The following is a 27,165-nucleotide window of genomic DNA, read 5'->3' as shown; positions in this document are numbered from 1 at the left end:
CATTAGCTATAATCACATTTCCATTGGCCGGTTTAATTTCACTAATTAGCCTAGAGTCACTAATAATGTGATGTGAAGCTCCGGAATCAACTATAAGAGGTTTAGTTTGATTAAGAGCAAGATAGGAGTTACCGGAGTTCTCTTTGAGGGCCTTAATGAGAGCATCAAGGTCAGACTTTCTTACGAGGTCATTATTCGCGGCCAAGGCGGTTTCGTTCACGTCCGAAGCTTGCTGGTTCGACTCGGCGTTCGACGGCTCCGCAGTCGCTTGATGAGCTCTTGGTGCTCCACGGTTGTTCAACAACCGGTTGGCTCAGAGATGTGGATGAAGAATCCAACACTGATTCTTGAAGTGACCCGGCTTCTTACAATGGTTGCACACCGGTGGGTTCTTGTCGTCACCTCGATAGTAGCCCCTGTTTGCAGTCGCTACATCAGCCTTGTTAGCGGTTACAAGCTCCCCCTTGCTATTAAACAGTCCCATGGAGCCATGCTCCTTTTGAATATGGCTACACACGTCCTCTAGGCTAGGCAACTTGTCAGACCTCAAGATATGTTTGATGAGGTCGTTGTAGGATGGATTTAGTGTGAGAAGGAGGACAAACACCTTGTCTTGCTCACGCCTCTCGTTTAAGATGGCCGGGTCAAGTGTTGCCGGCCTAAGCATCTCAAGCTCAGCCCAAAGAGACCGAAACTTCCCAAACTGTTTGGTGAACTCCATGTCTTCTTGACTTAGGTTGTTAATGGCTCTCTTGATCTCAAAGACTCGGTTTAAATTGGTAGTGTTGCCGAACACATTTTGTAATGTCTCCCATAGATCCTTAGCCATCTCACAGTAAGAGTAGGCCTCGAGTATTGGAGCATCAAGAGAGTTTTGGATGATGGCGAGCACACTCTAGTCTTGAAACCATTTGTCTTCGCCGCTTGTGACTGCTTCTTTGTCGTCTTTGGTAGACTCTTCCTTGGGAGACTCCTTCGTGGTAATATGGGTCCATAGCCGTCGGCCGCATAGAACCGTCTTTGTGGTCCTTGCCCACAACAGGTAGTTCTCTCCTTTGAGAGTAACTGGAACAATCAAGGTCTTGGTGCCTTCCATGGAGTTTTGTCCGCTGGTCAATAGTATTACCCAACATATAAAGAGAATCGAGCTATGAGGTTACAAAGAAAACGAAGAGAAGAGAATGAGCGGAAGTTTGTGATGAGTAAAGGATTTGTAACTAGGAACAAAGAGGCTATGATACCATGTAAGTTTAGAAACAAAGAGAGTATAGTGATCGAGTGCATGGAACGAGTGAGATCGAGAGAGTATACGAGTGAAAGAGAGAATGAAGAGATAAGAGTGTAGAAGAAGAAAAAATAACTTCTTACTTCAAAAGGATCCTAGTTACATCCTAATTATAGACAAGGGAATAAGCATATTCCTATGGAATTCTATACACGATTTACATGACCGAAAGCGACATCCTTCCCTTAACTTAACATGTGACTTATGAGTTGACAATTGCTTCCCACTTGCACTAAACCTCCAACGTTCAGTAATAGAATGATCTAGAGACTTTGTTGTCTCACACAAGTCTTGGTAGGCTTCGAGTGGGCTTCTACACAAGATGGTATGGACGGCCCGGTAAAGGAGATATGATCGGTCCGATGAAGGTTGTACGGACGTTGACTGTACGGACGTTGACTTGTACGGACATGGTGATCATGATCCCAAATTATACGATCGACCACTCGATCACTCACTCGGTCGAGTGTATGCTCGAGCACATGGTCGAGTGCACTACCGGATTCAGTCTGCTTTGCACAAACTTCACTCTGAACTTCAAGAAATGACCAATCCTCCCCATCTTGAACATCACTGTCCTCAGTGACTTCTTCATCAAAGATATGAATGGCTTTTGCAGTGAACTCCCTTGGGTTTTGAACAGCTTATCCAGGGAGTTGGTTGGGCTTAGGAGCTGAAGTAGAGGCAAGGTTGCTCTCCATAAACTTCACTCTAAAGTTGAGACCTTCAAACTTCATGTTAAGGTCATTATACTGGGATGTGAGCCTTTGATTCAACTCAGCAAACTTTTTGGCTTCCTCAATCTTTCCATTGGTTTGCCCAATCAACAGCTATTGCATCATGGCTCTTAAGTCTTGTTCTTGGCCTTGGTTAGTCTGAAACCCTGGTGGGGGACACAATTGGGGTTGGAACACTTGATGTTGTTGCTTGGGTGCATAGTTGGTTTGCTGTTGAGGCTGTTGAGGTGGATAGACCTGATCTTGGGGAATTGCTACATTGGTGCTTCTATATGAGAGGTTGTTGTTCTTGAACCCACCTCCTTGGTTGTAGCCTTTGAATCCACCCTGGTTTTTCATATAACAGAGCTCAGCAAATTCCCTCTCCCCATCTTGGACTTGACATTCTTCCTCACCAATAAAGTTGATAGTCTTTTGTTGGCTAATGAGGATCTCGTCAAGCTTCTCATTGACCATCTTCAAATCCTTCTTGTACTTGTCCTCTTGGTCAGTGAAGGTGGACCTTATGGTTCTGTCATAGTCCTCATTGTAATTACCATCTGACTGAGCAAGATTTTGAACCAATTCCCATCCTTCTTGCACATTCTTGTTGAGAAAGTTGCCATTTGAAGCTGTATCAAGAAGCATTCTGATCTTGGGAAGCACTCCTCTATACAAAGTACTTAGTAGGGACTCATTGCTGAAGCCATGGTGAGGACACTGAGTCTGGAATCCTTTAAACCTCTCCCAAGCTTCACAAAAGCTATCATTGTTTCTTTGAGCAAACCCAGAAATTTCATTCCTCAATCTAGCAGTCCTAGCATTTGAGAAGAACTTTGCCAAGAAAGCCTTCTTGCAAGCATCCCATGTGGTTATTGCTCCAGTAGGAAGAGTCTTCCCCCAGAAATGAGCTTTGTCTCCAAGTGAGAAGGGGAACAGCCTTATCTTGAAGCCATCTTCACTCACTCCATTGATCTTTGTGAGACCACATATCCTATCAAACTCATCAAGGTGGTCTAGGGGATCCTCCATTGGCAACCCATGTAACTTGTTGGCTTGAATCATGGAGATCAATCCACTCTTGATCTCATAATTGTTGTTTGCTACCGTAGGAGGCACAATACCAGCTCTCTGGTTATGTGTGTTTGGTGCATCTCCAGCACCAATGTTTCTTGTCCTTGGAGCTTGTTGATCTTGTTGCTCCATTAGCACTTGTTGTTCTTGTTCCTGATAGATCCTTTTTCTCTGCTGTCTTAGGTCCCTTGGTGGTCTGTTGATGTGATCTAGGAGTCTCTGAAGATTGTGATGACCCTTTGACCTTGTTTGCATCAACAGGCACGAGTACAGACTCGAACAGGTACTCGGTCGAGCGCAGGCTCGAGTGGGTGGTCGAGTCGACTTGGAAGTGATGTCTATTGGTATCCGGCTTCTGGCTCGGTCAAGTGCTCGATCACTCACTCGGTCTAGTGGTGGTCGAGTTTATGGTCGAGCTGGTACCTGAAACTCAATCACAGACAAGCAGGAGAAGAAACGAGATCAGTAGTGAACAATCGGATATACAAACTTAATCTTAGACTTCTATTGATTCTAATTGTCACAAAAACACACTCAAATGGGCAACGGCGCCAAATTGAAACACATCTCTTTGTGGATGGATGATGAATGGATATGATGGAATGAGATATGAAAGATGATGAATGAATGGAGTGCAGGGTGTTTCAATTCCCCTTATGATGTTGCAGTATAAGAGGTGTCAATCCAATCTGAGTGTTTGCAAGCAATCAGGATGTGCATAAATGTCTAAGTTAAGCCAAGTGTAAAGGATGTTTGTCACTAACAACCTATTGATGAAATATAAAATGCAAAAAGTAAAAGCTACTAAGATGGATGCTAAATGTAAAGAAAACAGACTAATCAAAGCTATGATAAACCAAGAACAGAAATAGAAACTATAGTAATGCAAGTAATGAACTAATGCAAGGCAGGTAATGAACAGGACACTAAGTGAATGCAACAGAAATGCAACTAAAATGAAACAGGAAGTGAGACAGGACAACTACAAATCATAAACAAGAATTCTAGGGATGAGCTCGAGCAAGCACTCGATCGAGTGTAGATCGAGTACAGGGTCAAGCTGGACAAACGCGAAAAATAGAGCAAAGCCAATAAAACAGAGCAATACAAGAGCGAATCAAACAACAACCAAACAACAGGATTAAGACTAGAAAATCAATAAACAAGGAAGGTCTTGAGAAGGGATTCATGGGCTGGACTAATGATTGAGGTCATATAACTTGGTCAACAAATCTCAAACAACTTGAGCTAATCTCTAGACAATGATCTCCTAGAACATGTTAATCCACTCTCATGGCAAAAACAATCAAGCTCATATATTTCTAGACTTGTTCTCACAAAGCAAAGAACTTATACAAGCAAGCATTAAGCAACAGATCATCTATAGTCAATAATCAAACAAGACATCTAATCTCTTAGCATGCCTAATGAAAATCTCTAGATCTAGCCTATTTTTTGCACCTTAGACATTGGTGTGATGCTAAGAGGCTTGAGATCAATCCCTACCCTCTCGGTTATAGGATCAGCATTAAGAACATCTAGCCTAGAAGAGATCTACAACAATCAAGCTTGACCAAATCAAACAAACCTCAAACACAATCCAGCCTAACCCATCCTCAAGATCCTAAGCAACTACTCACAAGCACACATGATGAACAACAAAGTTATAAACCCAGAAAATACCGAAACTTGCATCAATAGAAAGATAAAGCAAATATCTACAATATTGAAGAAGGAATCAAACTCGAATTCTCAATATTTTGAAAGTTATGAAACAAACAAATATGAGGAATCTCTTGTTTTTCTCCTTCAAGGAGGTACAAGATCAAAGAAAATAAAAGTGCAAAAGTAAATAATTTCCAAAAGGGCAAATACTAGGTTTGAGAAATATCTAAAAAGATGGACTCTTTGGTGGCTGCAGGGTACAAGGCCTTATATAGAAAAAGTAGTGGAAGCCCTAAAAATGCTAAAAGACAAAATAGCTAGGCGGCTCGGCCAACTAGACCCAGTGACCGGTCGAGTGACCGGTCGAGTTGGCTTCTCTTGTGCATCTTCCACTCGGTCGAGTCCCTCTCCGCACACGGTCGAGTGTCTGGTCTAGTGGGCAGTCGAGTGGGACTCCGGACCTTGGTTCTTCAACCCTAACTCCCTTGCTTTCCTCTCTTGATAGCTTCATTCTTCTTCAGCATTGCTTCCATGCTCCTTAGGCTCCAAAAAACCTGTTTATGCATGAAAAGATGCAAATGCAATGCAACTATACTCTAATGCATGAACAGTCCTAAAGCTATGCAATAATGGTCAAAATGGATAGCAGAAGAAAATCGATTTATGGATGGAATAAAATATTGTAAGGGAAAACTGGGTAAAGTATATGAACATCAGGGCTGATATTCATAACCGTTGCTCTGTTCGAGGTTATACTAGCATGGTTGAGCTTGTTGAGCAGGCCGCTACAGTAGAGAGGGGACTCGAGGAGGAAGCTAATGACTTAAGGAGTACTCAGCTGAGAGAAACTAAGGGAAGGGAGTCACATAAGCGAGCTTTGAACAAGCAAAAGGATGAGGGAATGTGGAATAAAGCCCCATTGTGTGACACATGTGGAAAGACACATTCTGGAGCGTGCTTGGCACACATGGGAGTGTGTTTCACGTGTGGAAAACCCGGACATACTAGGCCCGACTGTGCGGAAGGAAGAGATACTTGTTATCGATGTGGACGTCCTGGTCATGTTGCAAGGAACTGTAGAACATCATGGGTGGGACAAAAACAAAGTAATCGAGATGGAGAGGAATTGTTACCATTACCAAAGAGGCAAGCACAAGGGGCTCGTTTATTTGTTATGGGGAATCAAGAGGGCGAAAAACCCACTAATTGCATGGAAGATGATCAAATGAGGAGTTAAGGCCGTAAATGTTGAAGCATATCGAAAAAAAAAAAAAAAATAGCTTTCTTTTGGTTTTCCAGCTCATTTATTGGATTCTAAGAGGTTGATTTTTCATCTTTAAAATTAGTGAGTTTGAGACATTATCTGTTACTCGATTCTTTAATGGACAATAAAATTGTTTTCAAGAATTGTGTGTTCAAATCTCAACTCAGTAAGAAAGAAAACAAAGTACAGCAAGGAATGATGAATTCGAGGACGAATTATAATTAAGTGGGGGAGAATTGTAACATCCCAATCCACCGTTGATGGACCAACTCCTATTTTTGTTGAAAAGAAACCTAGCCCACTAAGGGCCCAACAACTTTGGTCGCAAACCTACGTGCGCATGTGTACGGGTGTATATATCACCCTCTTCCTCCAGCCACTTCTTTGCTTTGCAAACTCGAAACCCTAAAGCATCAGATCTTCTTGGTTTCAATCCTTCATCGCCACCGTTAGTGATCAAGAGTTGACGTTGCGTTTTTTAGGATCTAAGCGGAGAGAAGAGTTGGACGTACGTCTTGGTTTCATATTTTAACACCGGCTTTGTTTAGGTAAGGCAAATCTATCATGGATATATGGTCTATTCCATTTATTATGTCTCTATTGGTTACTGAGTTTGTAGCTTATGACTCCACAGTTGGTTTTAGTGAAGAAGATGATTTCAGAAACATTGTCAAGTAGGGGTTTTGGTGATCCGTTTCCCGTCGGATCTAAAGGATCCAGATCACGTTTTTGGTGTCGTTGGATAGATCCTGCTGCAAGGAAGAAGTAGCAACCTTCGGTTCTTTATTACGAGGTAAACTCTATCCGCAGTTCGAGTTACAAGTTGGTTAAAAATTATTATTTTCTAAACCCATAAATTAACTAAGTGTCAGATCCAGTTTGCAGTTTCAACCTGAGGTTTTGGTGGAAGAATTCCGGCGTTACCTGAGCACTTCAAGTCAGTTCGACGGTTATTACAGATAGAAGGGGTGTTAGAGCATCATTACTCCAGTCCCCCTCCTAAGTTACTCAGAAATTAATTAATCATATAATTTATATTAAACTAGTTAAAGCAACTCAATTAGAACTTAGATAAAATTATCCCTCCACTAGAGTATCCCAAATTAGGTTACTCAACCATTTAAATAATATTTTTTAAAATTCTGTTTATTAATTATCTAAAATGATAAAACAAATTTCATACTGAACAACAATCTTGAGAGAACAACAATTTCATACTGCCATGTTTCTATGATTATAACTTTCTTTAAATTCTGGTACAAACTTGCTCGGTACCCAATTTTATACAACAATCTTTATATCAAACTTGCTCGGTACCCAAATCCTTGGAGGTTTCACGGAAGTCGTACTCAACAATGACACCAAGATTGTCAAACAGTTTATGATACTGAAGACATCCTGCACACTGCAAAAGGAATAATAAAAGCAATTAACCAACCAAAAGCATCTCTCTTGGACAATTAAGAAAACATGTGGTGTGCACAAATTGGGAAGCAGAATCAAAGACACACCTGGACAAAGACAAGGCCACGTTCATGAGCATGCCGATTGATAAGCCGCTTAGTTCTTTCTCCACATAAATTGCAAGTAAACTCCACTTGCAAACTTCTTCTCGGTAGTTTAATATCCACAGAAGCAACCTGACCCTGCATAACAACAACAACCAAAGTTTCAGCGAGAAAGAAACAGATAGAAACAACATTAAAAGACCCAATTTGATTGATACCTCTACTGAATCATTCGTATAAATAGGCCACAGGAACATGAGGAGGATCATTCGGGAAAGGGTACACCACATTCGTATAAATAGGCCGATCAAATCCATGACACTGCCAAGTGGAAGGTACTGTAGAACGAAGGAAGTAATTCAAAATTTGCTAGACACCAGAAGATTATCAACAAAACCAACTCTCACGTTCTGTTATACAAGTGAGACTTCCAAGTTGAAACACAAGTTACAGAACAGTAACCAGTATATATTGGCGGAACCAACTCTCAAATTACAGAACTATAACACCCTTAACCATCTGAAAATCTAGTTTTAGTCATGACTAATATACCCCATTATTACACCTTCAGTATTATTCTAAGCATTACAAGAATACACGACAAGCTACTACTATAATTGTATAGAAAGGATCAGAAACTGACCGGGTAAAGCGCTCCAATCTGAATCAGGAAATGCAGCATCATAAAACTTGTCTGGAACATTTGCAGGCTTAGGTGCCAAGAAGAACTTCCAGTAACCAGATAAAGACTTAACAAAGGGCAACCCGTCGACCCAAAAAGCAGCACTATCGAGAGCAGCTTGAACAACATCATCATTCCAAACAGCAGATTTTGATACGGTGAGATCCACGTTATTCCGCTGATACCAGTACCTCAAAGAACCTATAACAATCATACCAAATTTTGAATTCCCTTTTTCACTCTCCACTGAGTTACTACTTAATAACAAGTTAAAACCACACTCAATGATGTGTGAGAGATGAAATTGCAAGCTATACAGAATCTATCACTCAAGGCATGAAAGAAACAGAACAAAAAACATGAAACAGAACAAAATAAGTCATAGAAGAATCTTCTCCTCTTAACATATAAATATCTCCCAACACAACAATCAAGGTAGGCATCAGATATATTCTCATCACACAAACAAGAACTCTCAAGAATATGGTAATTAAACTGGCAACAGCAACACATACCCACCCCTTAAATGTAAAGATCGCAGTCAAATTTGAAACACAGCAAAAGCGGAGAAAGAGATGATCTCACTGACTGTCGGTCAACATTTACTCTGCAAAAGATCTTAGTGACCGCCATGATCCTCCTAATCTACGATAACTAAATCCTAACAATGTCATATAATATTCAAGGAAGGATAAATAAAAAAGAAGGCGAGAGAGATGAAGAAGAACCGAACCGTCTTCGTCGATCAATACTGCCATCGCCTCCGGTGACCATCAACCCTCCAGATTTAGCTTGAAAATTCCACGGATTCGATGTGAATCGGTTGAATTTCCAGATTTTCGGACGAATCGTCTCTTCCATCGCCTTTCGGAACAGAGAGAAGAGAGAGAGAGTCGGGGGAAGAACGAAAGAGAAATGAAAAAAAAAAAAAAACAAATTTATATTTATCAACGTACCAATAGAGAGCCGCCACATAGCGTTACTCAGGGAGTTGCTTAATTTCTTCCCAAAGTACCGATGCTCTCATTTTTGGACTCAGAAATGAGTTTTAAATAGAATTTTGGGGCCCAACACTGAGAGTACCCTTAAGAGTACTCCCCAATAAAGATGGTCTTAGGGAAGCCACCTGAGCCATCATTATCACCGGAAAAGGTAAACCGTAGCTTCTGCGTTGGTTGCTTGTCGGTCAAGAATCATCTGCCTCTGTCAAAACACAGAAACCCTAATCTGTGTTGAACTGTTTTTCTTCTGCTGCAAGTTTCAGATTGTTGCTAGCTGCTCCAGCCTTCTTCCTTCCAGTCCTATTTCTAGCCAGAATTCAGGTGAGGGCGTGATCTGTGGATTTTCAACACCAAACTATTTTGACCGTAAACATGTTATGCTTGGTTTAGGGATAAGTTGTTTGAGTGTTGAATGATGTATGGTATAGGTTGATTAGTGATGATATGTCTATTAATGACGATATGTGTTGTGTGAATGTTTGATATTGATATGTGGATGTATGGCCATTAGTGTCTGCATGAGGAAAGAGGATGTATGACCATTTGTGTCTGCATGAGTAAAGTAGATGTATGACCATTTGTGTCAACATGAGTAAGAGATGTATGGTCAATGGTGCCAGCATATGTTACGAGATATTATATGATATTGTGTGGTGGCATGATTTGACGTCTTAAACAGAGTTAAGTTTGGAATGTGAATCGTGTTTAGTGAAATATATATGTTATATGTTGTGAAGGAAGCAGGTTTTATTTGTGGATATAATAGAAGGTTTGTTGATAGCTTCTTAGACTTTGTGTATACGATTGCTGGTGTTCTTAGTTTTGTGTTGACGGTCCTGTGGACAGGCGGGATCGTTCTCACTGAGTAAAACTTGTTTTACTCACCCCTCTTTTCTCTTTCTTTTAGGTCAGGTTTGGTTAGAGAGTTTTACGCAAGTCACAGGAGTTCTTTTGGTGTATTTGAGGGTTGGGGTTTCACAAGAACCTTATAATACGTGTTAAAAAATAAAATTACGCACATTTTAAACGAACTAAGAAAAGATTAGAAAACAAAAAAAAACAGCATATTTACATATTACAAGTATTGGATTTCCAAATTTAATGATCAATTGTATTTTTGTGATAAATGTCAAGTCTATCGATCAGATTTTGATACGTGTGAAAAATTAACTTTCATTATATAATAATTTACTACTTTATATGTATATATTTATAAAGAATACTATTTTTCTACTCTAAAAGATTACTAACAAATAAAATGTACTTATGCAAAATTTATGTGACTGTTATTAATCAGTTAGATTTTCACAGAATCAATTTCTCATTTAATTATGAGATATTTAGCATGGGTGTTAACGAATTAAAAATGAGTGTTTAGTTTGAAATAACAATAGAAGTTATTAACATTAATATAATTGGATAGAATAGTTATCTTTGCATTTTATTGTCTTTTATTAGTAACTGATAACACAAAAACAAAAACTTGAAATAAATAATGAGTTTATAGAATTTTTTTTAATTTATTAGAATATTATTTTAGTTTTAATTTATAAAACTTTACGCATCTAAAGTTAGGTTAATATGAGGTAAAATTATTACTTGTGACTTGTGAGATTACAACTGATATTCTTATATTTTGTGAAATTTTCATTTCTTTTTCTTTACTTATTAGATTATCTAAAAAAATTATTACAAATTTTTCTATATGCTAAATTACGTCTACTATTAGTCAAATAAAAAAACATTTAAAGAAAATATTGACATAGTAAAAAAAAAAATATTGACATAGGAAAAATCCAAAAACAAATTTACAAAGCCAAAAAAAAAACATTTTTGTAAGATACATAATAATATTAAGACGGTTATGTCTATAATCTAAAAACCATTTAAAACTCTCAAAGATTCATGACGAGTACAGATAGTACATTTTAGAATTCTAAAACAATTATACATTTTTATTTGTTGTAAATCAGTTGAAAATATGGCACAATGACAATGTCGGTTAAAATTGTTTTTGACCAAATTCAGGAGTTTTCTCTCTCTCTTCTCTCTCTTTCATCTTTCAGAGAGAAAGAAAACTTTTCCGTTCATGTTTAACCGGTCTTTTCCGGTGACTTATGTCCCGTTTGAAGCGGGCTTCTCGTCTAGCTGCACCGGCTCTCTCAGCGGTGTAGGCTGGCTTTGCTTCCGGCGTAGATGGCTTTGTTAGCATCTTCGGCTGGCTTTGCTTCCGGCGTAGATGGCTTTGTTAGCATCTTCGGCTGGTTTTGCTTCTGGCGTAGATGGCTTCATTAGCATTTTCGGCAGGCTATGTTTCCGACATCGGTGGTGTCGTTCACACTGGTGGTCGGCTCTCTTCCAGTACTGTTGGCTCTTTCAGCGACGGTGGATGGTTTTTATTTAGTTTTTTGTTTTTTTGTTGATGTGTTTTTGTTTGGGTTTGAATAATCTCTGCGAATCATGAGTTGTTGTTATCAATTTGGATAGCTTTCTTCTCATTTAGTTGCAGATCCTTGGGTTTAAAAGTTTATGGTGTAGATCTACTTTCTTGAAGATTGAAAACCTATTGATTGAAGAAGAAAATTAAGAAGTTTTGCTTTAGGTGGAGTCATATTCTCAGCAAATTCGAACTCGCTTTTTTCTGTGGGTGCAGATCGAGAATTTCCTTAGCTTCTCGGCGTTTTCGGCCGAATTTGAAGTTTTCCGGCGATACTTTCCGATGTCGGTGATCGGAGACTCTAGCTTCTTCGACTTCTCACGTGTCATCTATCCTGTCTCTCCCTTGCCACGTGTATTGTGACTCGATGCTTCTGTTCAGTTTTCAAGGAAGAGTTTTCTTATTTGGGCCTGTGGGCTTGTTTTTGAAACTTTTTTACTTCTGTTTGTTTGTAGTATTGGCTTTCGTTTTGGCTTGTAATATTGGCTTGATTCACTTAGCTTTATATCATAAATAAAACAGTTGGGAACAAAAAAAAGAAGATAATGTCGGTTATTGTGAACGCAAATCAGTTAGTTGTGTGTTTGTCAGAGCTACTAATATGTTTACTTATTTTTGGTTAGATGTTAGGAACCGATCTGAATCACTGTTATGTTTTTAACTTAGGCCATGTTTGTCTATTAATTGTTGCGATAGCGATAGCTACTCCAATTAAGGGAAAAAATATAACAGAGATAAAAAGACAGTCGCTCAATTTGATCGTCGATATTATCATTAGTGAAGATAAAAATTTGTTGTTATTTTTAGCGACATGTGTATATGCTTTATACGTTGTTGTTATTGGCCCTGTTCGGGAGAGAGTCGCAGCGTCAGCGACTGGTGATACAAAATTTGTTTTTACTTCTTCATCTGCTCTTCATCTCTTTTGAATTTCTGTCGCGCGACTTGATTTTGAAGATTTCAGAATTGATGGAATAAACGGCGACACCACATAAGCTTTACTTGCTGAATTTTAAAAGTGACCAACAGATTTGCAGATCTATAATTTATATCTTCTTCTCCAGCGTAAAAGTCGATATTTTCGTTAAGAATTTTCTAAATTATAGTTATACTCCTTAAAATACTTATAATTACAAAACTAGCATGTAAAAAAAAAATCAGTCGATAGCTGCTGCCGCTGCGACATGCTTCCGAACAGGGCCATTAACATCGAGCGACTCCTCTCCACCTCTCCACCGCAACTCTTTCGAGAGACTCTCCATAGATTTATGTGTTAAACAACTGTTTTTTTTTTGTCACTGGATTTAGTCGCAACATCAGGAAAAAAACATTGTCTTAATTTTTTTTTTTTTAAATGTGGATTTGTATTTGTTTCAGGTCTAAATGCATTAGGAAGATTATCTAATAAACTTAAGGTAAGAAAGAGAGGAAAAAATAGACTTAAAAGTATTAAAAAGAAGGGTATATGCAAAGACTACCCTCAGACGACTTAGAAATTAGCTGACACAACAGAACACTGTTGAACCATTTTTGTGCATATATTTCTCGCATTTTTACCCCTACTACTTCTGCATGTACAGAGAATAGATTTTGGGTAATAGATTTGAGTTGTCAGAAGATTTAAGTTGTTGGTTATTAGATTTTTTGGAGATTGTGTTGTCATAGCTGGCGTAATCTTCCGATAAAGACCAATAAAGATTGCCTTATGTTGGGAAAGGTCATCCGGGGTTTACCTAAAAACTAAAAAAAAATCCTTTCATATCTTCCTGACCTTAAAGCGAGTCATTCTGGCAGCCAAGCGTCGGAAAATATTCAGATTAATCAGAAATATTTTTCTGGTAAGCGGAACTCCATTTATAAGGGCAGCATGTTTTTATCTGAATGATAGCCATCACTTTCCTTATGTCTACTACTAGATTCTGATTATATTTCTGAATTTCTGTTTTTTTTTCTAGTTAGATGGAACCAGTTCAGTTACCGGATCGATTGATTGCAGCAGGAAAAGAACCTCTTGGCGAGAGGGCTAATGTGTACTTCAAGTTCAAAACACTGATGGCTATCATAGATAAGCCTGATGAGAGCGAGATTCATATTATTAGCGAATCCCCGCTAGGTGGGCTTTTGGATTTTCTGAACAGACCCAGTTGGTCGGTGACTTTTGGATTGTTTTTACTCAGTAGACAGCCTGTGTCGAAATCAAACGAGATCTGGGTTGATTTTGCTGGTTCACCTATCCGATTCTCACTTTGTGAATTTAAACTAGTTACCAGATTACGTTGGGGTAAGTTCCTAGCTGTTCAGAAGAAAAAGAAAAGAGGGATAGCTGGAAAAAAAATTCCATTTTACAGCACCTTATTTGGACTCGAGGATGATGTCACAGTAGACAAGGTTATAAACATGCTTAAGAAGAAAACAGTTACAGAGACAGATATGAGGCTTCGTTTTGCATACCTGGCGCTTGTTGATGGTTTTTTGTTGCCTAGATCCCATCATCCGAAGATTGTTAAGGACCATGCTGAAATGTCTGAGAACCTAGAGGCATTTACTTCATATACATGAGGGAAGGCGTCGTTCGAGATGATAATGACGTCGATCAAGAAGAGAGATCTCCCCCAGCTTGCCACGACGTCTGTTTCTGTTCAGGGACTATTATATGCTCTCCAGTTGATGGTTTTGCAAGAGGCCCCTGCTCTTCAAGAAGGACATGTTTTGAAGTATTATTTGTGTTCTGATTCAGAGGAGGAAGAAGAAGTAACGCGTCGGCAGTCTGTCCCTTTTATGCTTAGCAACGCTAAAGAAATTGATGCGAGATGCGTGGTTAGTTGGGTTGTACAACTTTATTGTTTATCCTTATCGGACACCATTCATTATTTGTCTAACTAACAATACTTATCAGATAGACCGTTGCTGGCAGGTAATAGAGTTGATTGGATAAACATCTTATCTGATAATTTATCAGATACACCACTATCACTAATGTCTGCTATCATGTTTAGACATATGCATTAATAGCAGTATGGCAATAATCTAATATGTTGTAACATATGTCAGTAGCACTATTAGCAGCTATCATGTTTAGACATATACTAGTAACACTAGAATAGATATAGTCTGATAACAATATTATTTGCAATCGTGTTGATATGATTCATCTGATAAGTTGGAACATAGGCCATTAAAACTAGTATCTGCTATTGTGTTTAGACCATAGCGTCTGGTCAGAGCTGTTAAGTATTATCATTCCACAATAACGCTTGTTTATGTCTTCCGTACAGGCTCATGTGGCTCCCATCATCTTACCGTGGACTGTTGTCGATGCTGAGGTTGAAGACCTTTCATGGACAGATGATGAAGAAGAGCTTAAAGTTGATAATATGGTCAGATTCTCAAATTTTCTAATGAGATGTTTCGTGGGGGCTGCATTCCGGCAGAAGTTGAGATTGTCCCCAAAAACAAAGGAAGGGTTTGAGGGGCAAAGCATCTCGTGGCCGGAGAGGGCCTCAGCATGGAAGAGGTGTGCTCTTTTCAATCCGACCAATCAGCCGACAGTCAACAATGTCGAGGCTCCACAATCAGGGATTGTAGACATAAACACTCTATCTCTCCTTCTTGATGACAAGCTCTCGAGTCAGGATTCTAGAATCATTGAGGGTGTAATTGGTTGGTTTAAAAAAATGCCACTATTGCTGCAGAAGATGGCAAATCTAAGGAAAACCCGGAGTTGAGGATGCCTCGGAAGGGTGATGATGCTTCTGTAACTTGGTAATTCACCTTGTGTTGTATTGTATTGATTCAAGAGTATATATACAAGTGTATTAGGTTTACATAAGGACATAATTGGAATATTATAGTATTCCTATTCTATCACTCCCCCGCAGTCGAAGCCGGATTGTTCATGACGCCGAGACTGGACTTGAACTCCATGAACAGGGGTGTGTGAAGACCCTTTGTGAAGATGTCTGCATATTGGCTTGACGAAGGGATGTGTAGAACACGGATGTGACCGAGAGCTATCCGCTCACGGACAAAGTGGATATCGATCTCCACATGCTTCGTACGTTGATGCTGCACCGGGTTGGAGGAGAGGTAGACAGCGCTGACATTGTCGCAGTAGACAAGTGTGGCAGTGGTGAGGGGACAATGAAGCTCAAGGAGTAAGTTGCGTAGCCACACCGTTTCAGCAACTACATTGGCCACACCTCTATACTCTGCTTCGGCACTTGATCTTGAAACTGTGTGTTGCCGTTTGGAAAATCATGAGATGAGATTGTCACCATGAAAGATGCAGTAACCAGAGGTGGAGCGCCGCGTCGAGGGACAACCCGCCCAGTCAGCATCGGTATTAGCCGTTAACGAGGAGGTTTTCGTTGGCGTGAGCTGCAAGCCATGCTGAAGTGTGCATTTAACATACCGAATGATGCGTTTGAGTGCAGTAAAGTGTGAGTCGCGTGGATCATGCATATACAAACACACCTGCTGAACAGCATATGCAATATTAGGGCGAGTGAAAGTGAGGTATTGAAGAGCACCTGCTAAGCTGTGATAGAGTGTAGGATCAGAGAATGCAGGACTGTCAGCAGCCGATAGTTTAGTGCGAGGATCCGCAGGTGTTGTACATGGGTTGCACTTGTCCATGTTGGCCCGTAAGATTATTTCCGATGCATATTGTCGTTGGTCAAGGAAGAGACCTGCAGAGTTCCGCTTGATGGAAATGCCAAGGAAATATTTTGCCGGACCAAGGTCGGTCATGGAGAACTCACTGTGGAGAGAAGCAATGATGGCATCGCGGAGAGCTGTGGACGACGCGGTGAGCAAGATTTCATCAACATATAGAAGGAGATACGCCCTGCCTTGGGAGGTGTTGTAAGTGAAAAGAGAGGAATCACATTTGCTCTGCTTGAAACCAACTCGACGAGCAAAGGATGCGAACCGTTGATTCCACATTCGCGGTGCTTGTTTGAGTCCATAGATGGATTTGTGAAGCAGGCAAACCTGGTTTGGCTTCGACGGATCTCGAAACCCCGGCGGCTGGTGCATGTACACAGTTTCATCAAGTTCACCATTTAAGAAGGCGTTTTTTACATCCAATTGATGAATGGACCAATTTCGGGTGAGAGCGAGGTCGAGCACCATGCGATTCGTTGCTGGTTTTACTACCGGACTAAACGTTTCATCACAGTCAATACCAACCTCTTGAGACTTACCATTAGCCACCAAACGTGCCTTGTAGCGAGTGAGGTTCCCATCTTCATCATGTTTGTGTGTAAATACCCACATAGAACGAACAATATTAACAAATTTGGGACGTGGAACCAAAGACCAAGTTCTCTTTTTAATTTGAGCACCATATTCCTCATCCATTGCACCATGCCAGTTAGGATCTTCTAGAGCTTTGAGGTGAGAAGAAGGTAGAGGAGAGATTGTTTGAGTGAGAAGCGATAGAGGCTGGCATGGTTTGGTAATACCACTTTTGCTATGGGTTACCATTTTATGGGCAGGAGGTGGAACCACGACAGGAACTGGTGGCAGAGGGTCGGTGTTTGTTTGTTGCGGAACCGGTGTCAGAGCCGGAGGTTGTGATGGTGTTTGACGGAGTTAGGGAGAGACATGAGGTGGTGGATCAATATTGGTAAGAGGTAGTGGAGGTGGAGCGAGAGTCAGAAACGGGAAAGTGTATTCGTCAAATGTGACATGACGAGAGATGATGATTTTTCTAGTGGTAAGATCAAGACGTCGATACCCACAGTGCGAGGAAGGAAAACCCAGAAAGACACAGGCGGTTGATCTCGCCGCTAGTTTGTGTGGGGTGGTAGGTAAGAGGTTTGGATAGCACAAACATCCGAAAACACGAAGGTGGTCGTAAGAGACTGGTTGTTGGTAGAGTTTTGTAAATGGTATCTCATTATGAAGGGCTTGAGATGGAAGAATGTTGAAGAGATGAGTGGCCATGTTCAAGGCTTCTACCCAATAAGATGTGGGCATGTTTGCTTGAAACAGGAGAGAACGTACAAAATTGTTTAAAGTACGTAGAGTGCGTTCGGCTTTCCCATTTTGCTGTGATGTGTGGGGACAAGAGAAACGGGAGGTGATACCGTGTGAGGCAAGGTGAGCAAGAAAATCCCGATTGTTGTACTCCCCACCATTATCACATTGGAGGGATTTTATTGTACGACCAAATTGATTATTGACATAGGCGGAGAAGTGTAAGAAAGAGGAAAACACTTCAGATTTTTGTTTAAGAGGATATACCCAAAGAAAATGACTATAATGATCTAGAAAAACAACATAGTATTTGATCCCACTGATGCTGGAAACTGGGGAGGTCCAGACATCAGAATGAGTTATTTGAAATGGTTTAGAAATAATTGAAACAGAATTATCAAATGGAAGTCTAACGTGTTTCCCAAGTTGACAAGCATGACAAAGAGAAGAGTCTGGTTTTGAGCAATTTATTAAACCATTAGAAATAAGAGAATTGAAAACAGAGTTTCCCGGGTGGCCGAGACGACGGTGCCACACAGTGGAGTTGACAGAGGAAGACAAGAACGCTTGAGGAGAGGAAAGAGGTGGGGTGGACGAGTTGTTGATGGAGTATAGGGAGCCCGAGCTGTCACATCGGAGAAGAGGAGTCCGTGTGCTCAAGTCCTTAACAAGAAAACCAAAGGGATCAAATTCAATGGAAACCCAATTATCGGTGGTAAACTAACGAACAGAGACAAGGTTTTTAATGATAGAAGGGCAAACAAGGAAATTGTTAAGGTGGAGATGTCTGGTCTTAGAAGGAAGATAAAGGTAGCCTATGGAGGTGGTGGGAAGAGAAGATCCATTACCAACAGTGACATAGGGAATGGTACTCGAATTAAAAAAAGAACGTAAAGTACCTGGTTCCGACGTGATGTGTGCGGTGGCGCCGGTATCCATATACCAATTGGAATCCTGCGGGTTCTGCAGCGACATGGTGCCGAAAGCTTGAGCAATGTTCGGCGGAATTGCAGTTGGCTTCGGAGGTCCAGTTGGCACCGAGGAAGGATACGCCCCGAGAATACCATTGTTGTGAGGCAGAGTAGTGGTAACATGATACGCCATGGGAGATGGACGCCACTGTTGTGGAGTCCACGGTTGCTGGTGGGGTGGAACTGGCCAGTACGATGGTTGTTGCGGCATCCATGAGATGTTAATGTTGTGGTGATTGTTGTGCCGACCACGTCCACGATAACCGTTGTTGCGACCACGACCATGTCCTCTGTTTTGATGTCCACGGTTGGTGTGAGGAGGAAAGTGTTGCGGAGATGAATTGCGATTGTTGGTCCCATGATGTGACTGAGGCGTTGATGAACCTGCGTCGGTGTAGAGCAGATGAGGTGTAGAGGTACCAAGAGGACCAGAGGTTACCTGTTTGGAGGGTTTGTTGAGACGCTCTTCCTCCATAAGCAACATAGACCGAGCAGCACCAAATGAGGGGAATGGTGACTTGTGTTTGATGACATTATGAATGTTATCAAATTTTTCAGAAAGCCCATTCAGCATATGTATCACCAACGAGCGCTCAATGATAGGAGAGTCGACATTAGCAAGCAAATCAGATATTGACTTGAGTTTTTGACAATAATCATGAACAGAGAGATCACCAATCGTGAAGGATCACAGCTCGTTCTCTAGTTGAATTGCTCGGGCCTCCTTATTATCACGGAACAGGTTTTCGATAGTGACCCAAAGCTCACAAGCAGTGCAACGCGATTTGAGGACCGTGTCGAGAAGAGAAGGAGAGATCGTTCCATAGATCCACATTTTGACCAGACCGTCATGCTCTTTCCAGGCCGTGTCTTGAGGAGTTGCAGGAACCGAGGTCCCATCGAGATGACCAGAAACACTGAAGCTGAGACAGTGAGTCTCAAATAGTTCACGCCATGCATCATAGTTCATCTTCTGCATATCAAGGACCAAGGGAATGTACGATTTGATGTGTGTCACACCAAAAGCTTTCTCTGCCGGTTGAGCCATTGAGAAGGTGAACAAGAAACAAGAGGAGACTGACGAAAATTGAAGAAGAAACAAAGACGAGAAACAGAGCGTAGGAGCTGAGGAAGAACAGAGGAAAGGAGGAAGGCGGCTGTTTAAAAAATAGGGTTTTTTTTTTTTTTGGGTGGCTCTGATACCATGTACTTGGTAATTCACCTTGTGTTGTATTGTATTGATTCAATTCAAGAGTATATATACAAGTGTATTAGGTTTACATAAGGACATAATTGGAATATTACAGTATTCCTATTCTATCAGCTTCTAAGGATATGGACACGGAAGATGGCGGGATGTGACCCCCTACGGTGAACAACACATTCAACAGTGGTTTTAATAATTCTTTAGATGAGTTGGAGGAGGGGTTTCAACCGATGCACACTTCTGTAGCTGAAGTAGCTGCTTATAATAGCCAAGTGGAGCAGGCCGAGGATGTTGCAGGTAGCAGCAGAATAAAGTCAGCGGTAAGTGTTTAATTAAATTGAACATAAAAATGTCAATCAACCATATAGTTTTGGGACATTTTGCAAACTTGTTACTATATAATATTGGCTCTCTTTAGCCAACGTTTTTACGGATGATGGAACTTTATGATTTCTGTGTAGAGGGATAATGCTGGTGGGGCACCATCCGCTGTTGGTTCACCTCTTTCGATAACTGGTGACGACTTTTTGGTTTTTTTAGGCAAACAAAATTGGGTGCACGTTTAATTCAACTGATAACATAGATGTTACATTGTTAACTAGTTTGCTAACACACTATATTCCTTGACTCATGAGGGCGGCGTGACTTGTACGGATGGTGTCGCTGTCGAGGTTATCATTGTTATAGAATTGTTAGTTGATATCGTTTAAACTTTCGGCTAACCCCGTTATTTGTGTAATAGGTTGGTTCTGATTCCACACAAGACGGGCTAAATGACGAGGTTAGAAACTTTTTTTGCTTAGGTTACTGTTATCTTCAACGTTATGAAGTTAGAGTATAACATGGGATGAAACAAAATGTTTTTGTTCAGTGTTTAACGTAGATGTTACATCGTTAACTAGTTTACATATTCTTGAATCAGAATGGTGGCGTGTCTTTTACAGATGGTGTCAATGCTGAGGTTATCATTGTTATTAAATGTTAGTTGATACCGTTAAACTTTCGGCTAACCCCATTATTTGTGTATTAGGTTTGTTCTGGTTCCACACAAGACGGGCTAAATGACGAGGTTAGAAACATTTTTTTGCTAAGGTTACTGTTATCTTCCACGTTATGAAGTTAGAGTATAACATGGGATAATAAAAAAAAATTTGTTACCTGTTTAACGTAGATGTTACATCGTTAACTAGTTTACTAGAACAATATATTCTTGATTCAGGATGGCGGCCTTGTAATGACCCTCACTAAGGGCAAAAATCCCAAAATAAAAGTTCGAGGAAATGGCCCGGAAAAGACTTAGAAAGGAAGAAGAATAAAAATAAAGAAGAATGACCGAAGGAAGTCCGAGGAAAAATTCGCGAGTCGGAGGATGGCCGAGCCAAGACCGAAGTGACCGGAGATACAATCGAGACCTTAAGACTGATCGGAAGTTAATGGGTTATGCGGAAACGGCATCTGCGGAAGAGATGGTTAAGTACCGAGAGAGAAGACCGAGAGGTCCGAGAGATGTCCGGGTGATGTCCGAGAGAAGATAGAGATGTCCGAGAGAATTGTCCGAGTATTGCCGAGAGGACCGATAGAGTCCGAGAGATCAAGAGAATTATTCGAGTATTGCCGAGAGGACCAATAGTGTCTGAGAGACCGAGAGAATTGTCCGAGTATTTCCGAGAGGACCGATAGTATCCAAGAGACCGAGAAAACTGTCCAAGTATTGCCGAGAGGACCGATGGTGTCCGAGCGATGACCGAGAGGAGTGTCCGCGAGACCGAGAAATGCCAATAAACGTCGAAAGCGTCGGACGAGAGGACGGGTTTTGCCGAGGGAAGCGGGAATCGTTCTTCCTTTGCAAAGTGTCCAATCAGCTTGCATGCCTTTCATGCAGAAAGAATGTTTTGTTTCAAGGATGAATGTCGCATGGGGATTGGGGACTGCAACACACGCGCCACATGCAAACAAAAATTGCCATTTGTCAAACCGCACTAAGGAAAGAAGAAGGAGAGGTCGAGCCTATAAATAGAGAGCTTGAGGCTTCATTGCTCATTTTCTCTCATTCCTCACAAAACTCTCAAACACTAAAGTTTTTGATTCTCTCAAATCCGAGAGAGAAACGAGAGAGAGATCATCTCAAGACGCTGCTTGCGACGAGAGAGAGACGATAGGAGACGGTGATTGCGTCGAAGTGAGCCGAGAAGGAGACGCTCCTTGTGTCGAGAGCGAGCCGAGAAGAGACGGTGGTTGCGGTCAAAAGTGGACGAAAGCGGGAAGCTGTCTGACGCGAAGAAGAAGATTGTATGATCTGTGGTGCAGTGGAGTCCGGTCATCATCGGTTGCGTAAGGGTGAGTTCTCCGGTAATGCAAGTAGGGGCTTCATCGATCTTTTGGATCTTTGCAAGTTTCCCTTTTGCTTGTTGCATGTAGACTATATTCATGTTAGTATCAGTTTCATTTGATGCATGCAAAATATGGTAGGATTCATGCTAGATTCATGTTTAAATGCACATCGAATTTGAGCTAGGAATCACCATGCAAGATGAATTTGGATGCATTTTAAGTAAATTGGATCGCTTAAAATTTGATTAAGGGGATTGCATGCTGATCAACAGGTCAATTAAAACTTAATGTGTACTCCACCACGATCTAGTGGTATCGTTGTAACACTTCAGGATCGAATCCACAGAGACCAAACAATTGCACTAAGAAATTATCAAGATCAAATATAACTAAGACAATGGAAAGGTTTGTGAATCACGTAACTATCTAAAAACGGAAAGTAAATAAGTTGTTTTTAGTCAAAAAGGAAATATTGGGCGCAGGGAATCAGTTAGGGGACTTGACCACGAAATTAGATGATAAATTGGGATAGCATTAAACACCGTTCTCTAACTCAAATCTCGAATGTAAAACTAACCTACTGTCGCAGCATTAACTATCTATGCAAGGAATTGATAAAACTCTAAACCGTCGTTTGAATCTAAACAATCCTAGCAAGCAATAAGTTCAAGTTTGATTATGTTCACAAGGTGCCCCAACTTCAACTATCGTTGGCTAAGGATCACCTTGCTCACCTATGTTCTTTTCAAGCAATTCAACAACACTTTTGATGCCTAGATGAATTAAGCCTAAGATCTTAATCTAGGTGATCAATCTAGCTTGAGCATTAAGAACAACAATAGATGAAGAACAACAAGATCAATCCCTAATCTAACAAACCTAGCATCAATTAATCATATAAACCCTTCTGAAACCCTAAACCCAATTGAGAAACTACTCAGAGATGGAGAAGCATAAATAGCAAATCAATGATGAAGATAACATAATTGAATTACAAAAGAATAGAAAATAGGTTTAGAAATCTTCTCCAAAGTGTCAAGAAGGATTAGAGATCTTCTCCCTTTTGCTCTCAATACAAAATAGTCTTAGAAAATAATGCTTATGTCTCTGGAGGCCGTGCCTCTAACTTAAATATCAAAATAAAACCCTAAAAGTCGGTTTAAAACAAAAAAGGAAAACTTGCGTCGGGGACGGGAATGGTCGATCTCGAAAGGATCAGTCGATCCGGAACGTTTTTTCTGCTCTCACTCCATCTGCTGACTAGCTCGATCAGTCTTCAACCAATTTAGCTCCAGATGCATATTTTCATCCCCAAAACACTCAGTTTCCTTCCAAAGTCACCTAGAACCTGTAAAGACTCACACAAGACTAAAAAGACTCTAAAAGCACACTTGGACCTAACAAAAGACTCAAAAGAAGTGTAAAAACTATAGTTAAACCCCTATAAAATGCAGACACATCAATTCCCCCGGACTTGAATCTTTGCTTGTCCTCAAGCAAGAACAGACAAAAACTCAGGAACAGAGAAAAGGTTTGAAAGTGGAAACTCACATATTCTTGGAAACCTCTTCTTTACACTCTTCATCACATCAAATTAAGAACTACTTTTTGTACTCTGCCCATGATTAGGATCAACACTCCCTACTCTGAACTCCACAACCTTAAAGAACCTTCAGCATCCCCATTGTCGTCTCTCTAAATCAGATTAATGAAAATGTGCGGTCTCACCGAGGGAATATCGATCACCGAACTTATTGACTCCTTCAACCTTTTCTTGCCCAAAACTTCCTACATATGCTTCCTTTCCTCTCTCTTTTCTCACTTCCAAAGGATTGATTTCTCCCTAATTTTCTAGGGTATCATTGTATTTTTTTTATCAATCCTTTGTTTTTTTCTTGCGGACAGGTTTCCATGAGTTCCGAAGGATGCACGGGTTTACGCTTAACCCTCGGTTCACTTCTTTACTACCTATATCCTCTTCTTCTTCTTTCTTTCTTTTTCTGTTTTTTTTTATGATTATCAAAGGGAAGAGAGAGGGGAAGCATACTTTGTGAGGAGATGCATGTCTTGTATTGCTTAAGGGAGGAGTCTTGTCCGATGTATACCAAGTCCTAAGGCAAGAAGTTAAATCCGGTTAAGTCCTTTCAAAGCCAGAGACAACATCAGATCAGCTTAATGTTCTCTTTGGTGTGGGTCTTTTGGGGCGTGTTGAGACTGCTCATGTTCATTCGAAGCTTCATTCAAAAATCAAAAGTACTAAAGCAATCATAAGAGTGTTAGTTCAAAGCAAAAGATTCCTAGAAATGATCATAGTTTCCCAACTTTTTTGTTTTTTTTTTTAGACTCGATAAAATGACTGAAATAAAAGAGAAATCAAAGAAAACAACCAAAGAAAACGACATCAATAACTTGGAGACATCCCTCCCCTAGACTTACTTCACACCGTCTCGGTGTGAAGCAAAACCAAGAAAAGAATGAATCCGACAAAGAAAATAAGAAAAATGAAAAAGAAAAAAAAAGGAAAAGAAACAATAACCGGTGATCTCGCATCTGGTGTTGGCAAGGGTGGTGATGGAATCGACCAATCTCAGGGTGGGATCGACCGATCTGCAACATTATTGAACTTGGAGATACCCACAACAAACCAATGGGATCAGTCGATCTTTAAGGAGGATCGATCGATCCGAAGCTCCTAGAACAAAAATTTTGCATCTTCTGCGTTTGGAACCGGTTCCTGAAAACACTTAACACCGTACGTGATTTCGCCGTAATAAATCCTAAAAACAAAACCAAAATCCTAAGATAAATAAAAAGAAAGGGTAAGCCAGCACAAACCCCATGGGTTGCCTCCCATAAGCGCTTGTTTAAGGTCTATAGCTTGACCGCTCAACACAAAATGTTAATCATGAGTATCAAAAGGCTGAGCCAATGGACCTTTAGTCCTTCTCTTGTTAATGCAATAAACAATATGTGTCAAGTAACACATAATTATCCATGGCACAACAATAAAATTCACATCAAGGAAGTTTACTACAAATGTAGCATATACTTTGAAATATTCCTTGATGGTTGGATGCTCATGAGGATCAAATGCATTTAATGGGAAAATAAAGTCAATTTCAGGTTCAAACGAGGTTTTCACAAAATAATCAACTTTATCACCATTAATTTCATAAAACACAATATCCTCATTCATATAATCAACCTCATGGTCTTTTGTTTCATGCAAAATTGTATCAATATCAAGAACACACCCTAGGTAAGATTCTTCAAGAAGAGAGTTAGATACATTAGGCATTGAAAACTCAAACTCGAGATTATGAACATTTAAAGCACAATGATATTAGATATCAAAACATATTTCATGATAATCCCTAGCAAGTTTTTCTTCTCTTAAAATGTCTAGACGTTGAGACTCACATATCAAATCATAGCATTCATCAATGAGCAATGGAGTATCCAAACTAGAAGTCACATCTTCAATGCATGGCATGTAAATATCCTCAAAATCATGAATTTCAAGGGTGGAAACGAATGTACCTTCTATTTGGCTTGGTGGAACCCAATATATTACCTTTTCGCAAGCATGAGCTTCCCTAATCTCTGTGAAAGTGGGCTCCCTCCCTTCAAGTACTGCTCGATGTGAGATGAGATTCAACCAGATCATTGCTGCTAAGTTCCTCCTTGTCGTTGTTGGATGCTCCCTGTAAAGCTCATCCAACTTAACTTTTTGATCTGGTGTAAGAACACTCTCATCGAACGGTGGCTCCACATAATGCTCATCTAGAATGTCTTCATCAAATGTGGTCTCCTCTTCCTGCTGCCAGTCATCATAATCCATGGCCCCAAAGACATTTTTCATTTTTTTTTTTATCTACAAAAAGAGAAAATAAAAATAATTAGTAAAAACAAAAATAAAATCTTAGACTATACTCAATTCTAAAATCTCAAAAGCAATCGTTTTGGTCCCCGGCAACGACGCCAAATTGATCAACAGGTCAACTAAAACCTAATGTGTACTCCACCACGATCTAGTGATATCGTTGTAACACTTCAGGATCGAATCCACAGAGACCAAACAATTGCACTAAGAAATTATCAAGATCAAATATAGCTAAGACAATGGAAAAGTTTGTGAATCAAGTAACTATCTAAAAACGGAAAGTAAATAAGTTGTTTCTAAATCAAAAAGGAAATATTGGGTGCAGGGAATCAGTTAGGGGACATGACCACGAAATTAGATGATAAATTGGGATAGCATTAAACACCGTTCTTGAACTCAAATCTCGAATGTAAAACTAACTTACTGTCGCAGCATTAGCTATCTATGCAAGGAATTGATAAAACTCTAAACCGTCGTTTGAATCTAAACAATCCTAGCAAGCAATAAGTTCAAGTTTGATTATGTTCACAAGGTGCCCCGACTTCAACTATCGTTGGCTAAGGATCACCTTGCTCACCTATGTTCTTTTCAAGCAATTCAACAACACTTTTGATGCCTAGATGAATTAAGCCTAAGATCTTAATCTAGGTGATCAATCTAGCTTGAGCATTAAAAACAACAATAGATGAAGAACAACAAGATCAATCCCTAATCTAACAAACCTAGCATCAATTAATCATATAAACCCTTCTGAAACCCTAAACCCAATTGAGAAACTACTCAGAGATGGAGAAGCATAAACAGCAAATCAGTGATGAAGATAACATAATTGAATTGCAAAAGAATAGAAAATAGGGTTTAGAAATCTTCTCCAAAGTGTCAAGAAGGATTAGAGATCTTCTCCCTTTTGCTCTCAATACAAAATAGTCTCAGAAAATAATGCTTATGTCTCTGGAGGCCGTGCCTCTAACTTAAATTTCAAAATAAAACCCTAAAAGTCGGTTTAAAACAAAAAAGGAAAACTTGCGTTGGGGACGGGAATGGTCGATCTCGAAAGGATCAGTCGATCCGGAACGTTTTTTCTGCTCTCACTCCATCTGCTGACTAGCTCGATCAGTCTTCAACCAATTTAGCTCCAGATGCATATTTTCATCCCCAA

At 40.2% G+C, this 27,165-nt stretch overlaps 2 protein-coding genes, 1 long non-coding RNA gene, 1 other non-coding gene and 1 pseudogene across 7 annotated transcripts; 3 read left to right on the top strand and 2 right to left on the bottom strand.

Annotated features, from left to right (window-relative positions):
- The first annotated feature begins 2,704 nt into the window (after positions 1-2,704).
- Positions 2,705-2,811, top strand: LOC147937956 (small nucleolar RNA R71). Its single transcript, XR_015567587.1, has one exon. It is a non-coding gene; the product is annotated as a small nucleolar RNA R71 (small nucleolar RNA).
- Positions 2,812-6,390: 3,579 nt separating this feature from the next.
- Positions 6,391-7,221, top strand: LOC147937955 (uncharacterized). Of its 2 annotated transcripts, none has more exons than XR_015567146.1 (3): positions 6,391-6,552; positions 6,639-6,797; positions 6,883-7,221. It is a non-coding gene; the product is annotated as an uncharacterized LOC147937955 (long non-coding RNA). The 2 variants fall into 2 exon arrangements; XR_015567147.1 differs by having other exon boundaries at positions 6,406-6,552; positions 6,890-7,221.
- Positions 7,200-9,091, bottom strand: LOC104710796 (uncharacterized). Of its 3 annotated transcripts, none has more exons than XM_010427451.3 (5): positions 8,928-9,091; positions 8,156-8,395; positions 7,731-7,850; positions 7,516-7,650; positions 7,200-7,409 (listed from the first exon to the last, which is right to left on the bottom strand). In XM_010427451.3, exons 2-5 carry the CDS (start codon positions 8,327-8,329, stop codon positions 7,305-7,307), a joined length of 534 nt encoding a protein of 177 aa, XP_010425753.1. In that variant the 5' UTR covers positions 8,330-8,395; positions 8,928-9,091; the 3' UTR covers positions 7,200-7,304. The 3 variants fall into 3 exon arrangements, with proteins under 3 accessions (XP_010425753.1, XP_087323703.1, XP_087323702.1); XM_087467577.1 differs by lacking the exon at positions 8,928-9,091 and adding an exon at positions 8,710-8,892; XM_087467576.1 differs by lacking the exon at positions 8,928-9,091 and adding an exon at positions 8,714-8,891.
- A 2,114-nt stretch (positions 9,092-11,205) lies between these two features.
- Positions 11,206-11,407, bottom strand: LOC109126189 (uncharacterized). Its single transcript, XM_087467641.1, has one exon. It carries the CDS (start codon positions 11,405-11,407, stop codon positions 11,258-11,260), a length of 150 nt encoding a protein of 49 aa, XP_087323767.1. The 3' UTR covers positions 11,206-11,257.
- Positions 11,408-13,591: 2,184 nt separating this feature from the next.
- On the top strand, positions 13,592-15,398 carry LOC147937954 (uncharacterized; annotated as a pseudogene).
- The last annotated feature ends 11,767 nt before the right edge of the window (positions 15,399-27,165 follow it).

The sequence above is a fragment of the Camelina sativa genome, chromosome 9, assembly GCF_030686135.1.
Source record: "Camelina sativa cultivar CO46 ecotype springtype chromosome 9, ASM3068613v1".
Taxonomy (NCBI): Eukaryota; Viridiplantae; Streptophyta; class Magnoliopsida; order Brassicales; family Brassicaceae; genus Camelina; species Camelina sativa.
Note: the sequence above shows the minus strand (reverse complement) of the source record. Positions and strands in the feature narration are given on the sequence as shown.

Coding starts and splice junctions, on each gene's coding strand:
- LOC109126189 (XM_087467641.1), bottom strand. CDS start 11,407: ATGCTAACAAAGCCATCTACGCCGGAAGCAAAGCCAGCCTACACCGCT.
- LOC104710796 (XM_010427451.3), bottom strand. CDS start 8,329: ATGATGATGTTGTTCAAGCTGCTCTCGATAGTGCTGCTTTTTGGGTCG. Junction 7,851..8,155: donor AGATTGGAGCGCTTTACCCG/GTCAGTTTCTGA, acceptor TTCGTTCTACAG/TACCTTCCACTTGGCAGTGT. Junction 7,410..7,515: donor GTGGCCTTGTCTTTGTCCAG/GTGTGTCTTTGA, acceptor TTCCTTTTGCAG/TGTGCAGGATGTCTTCAGTA.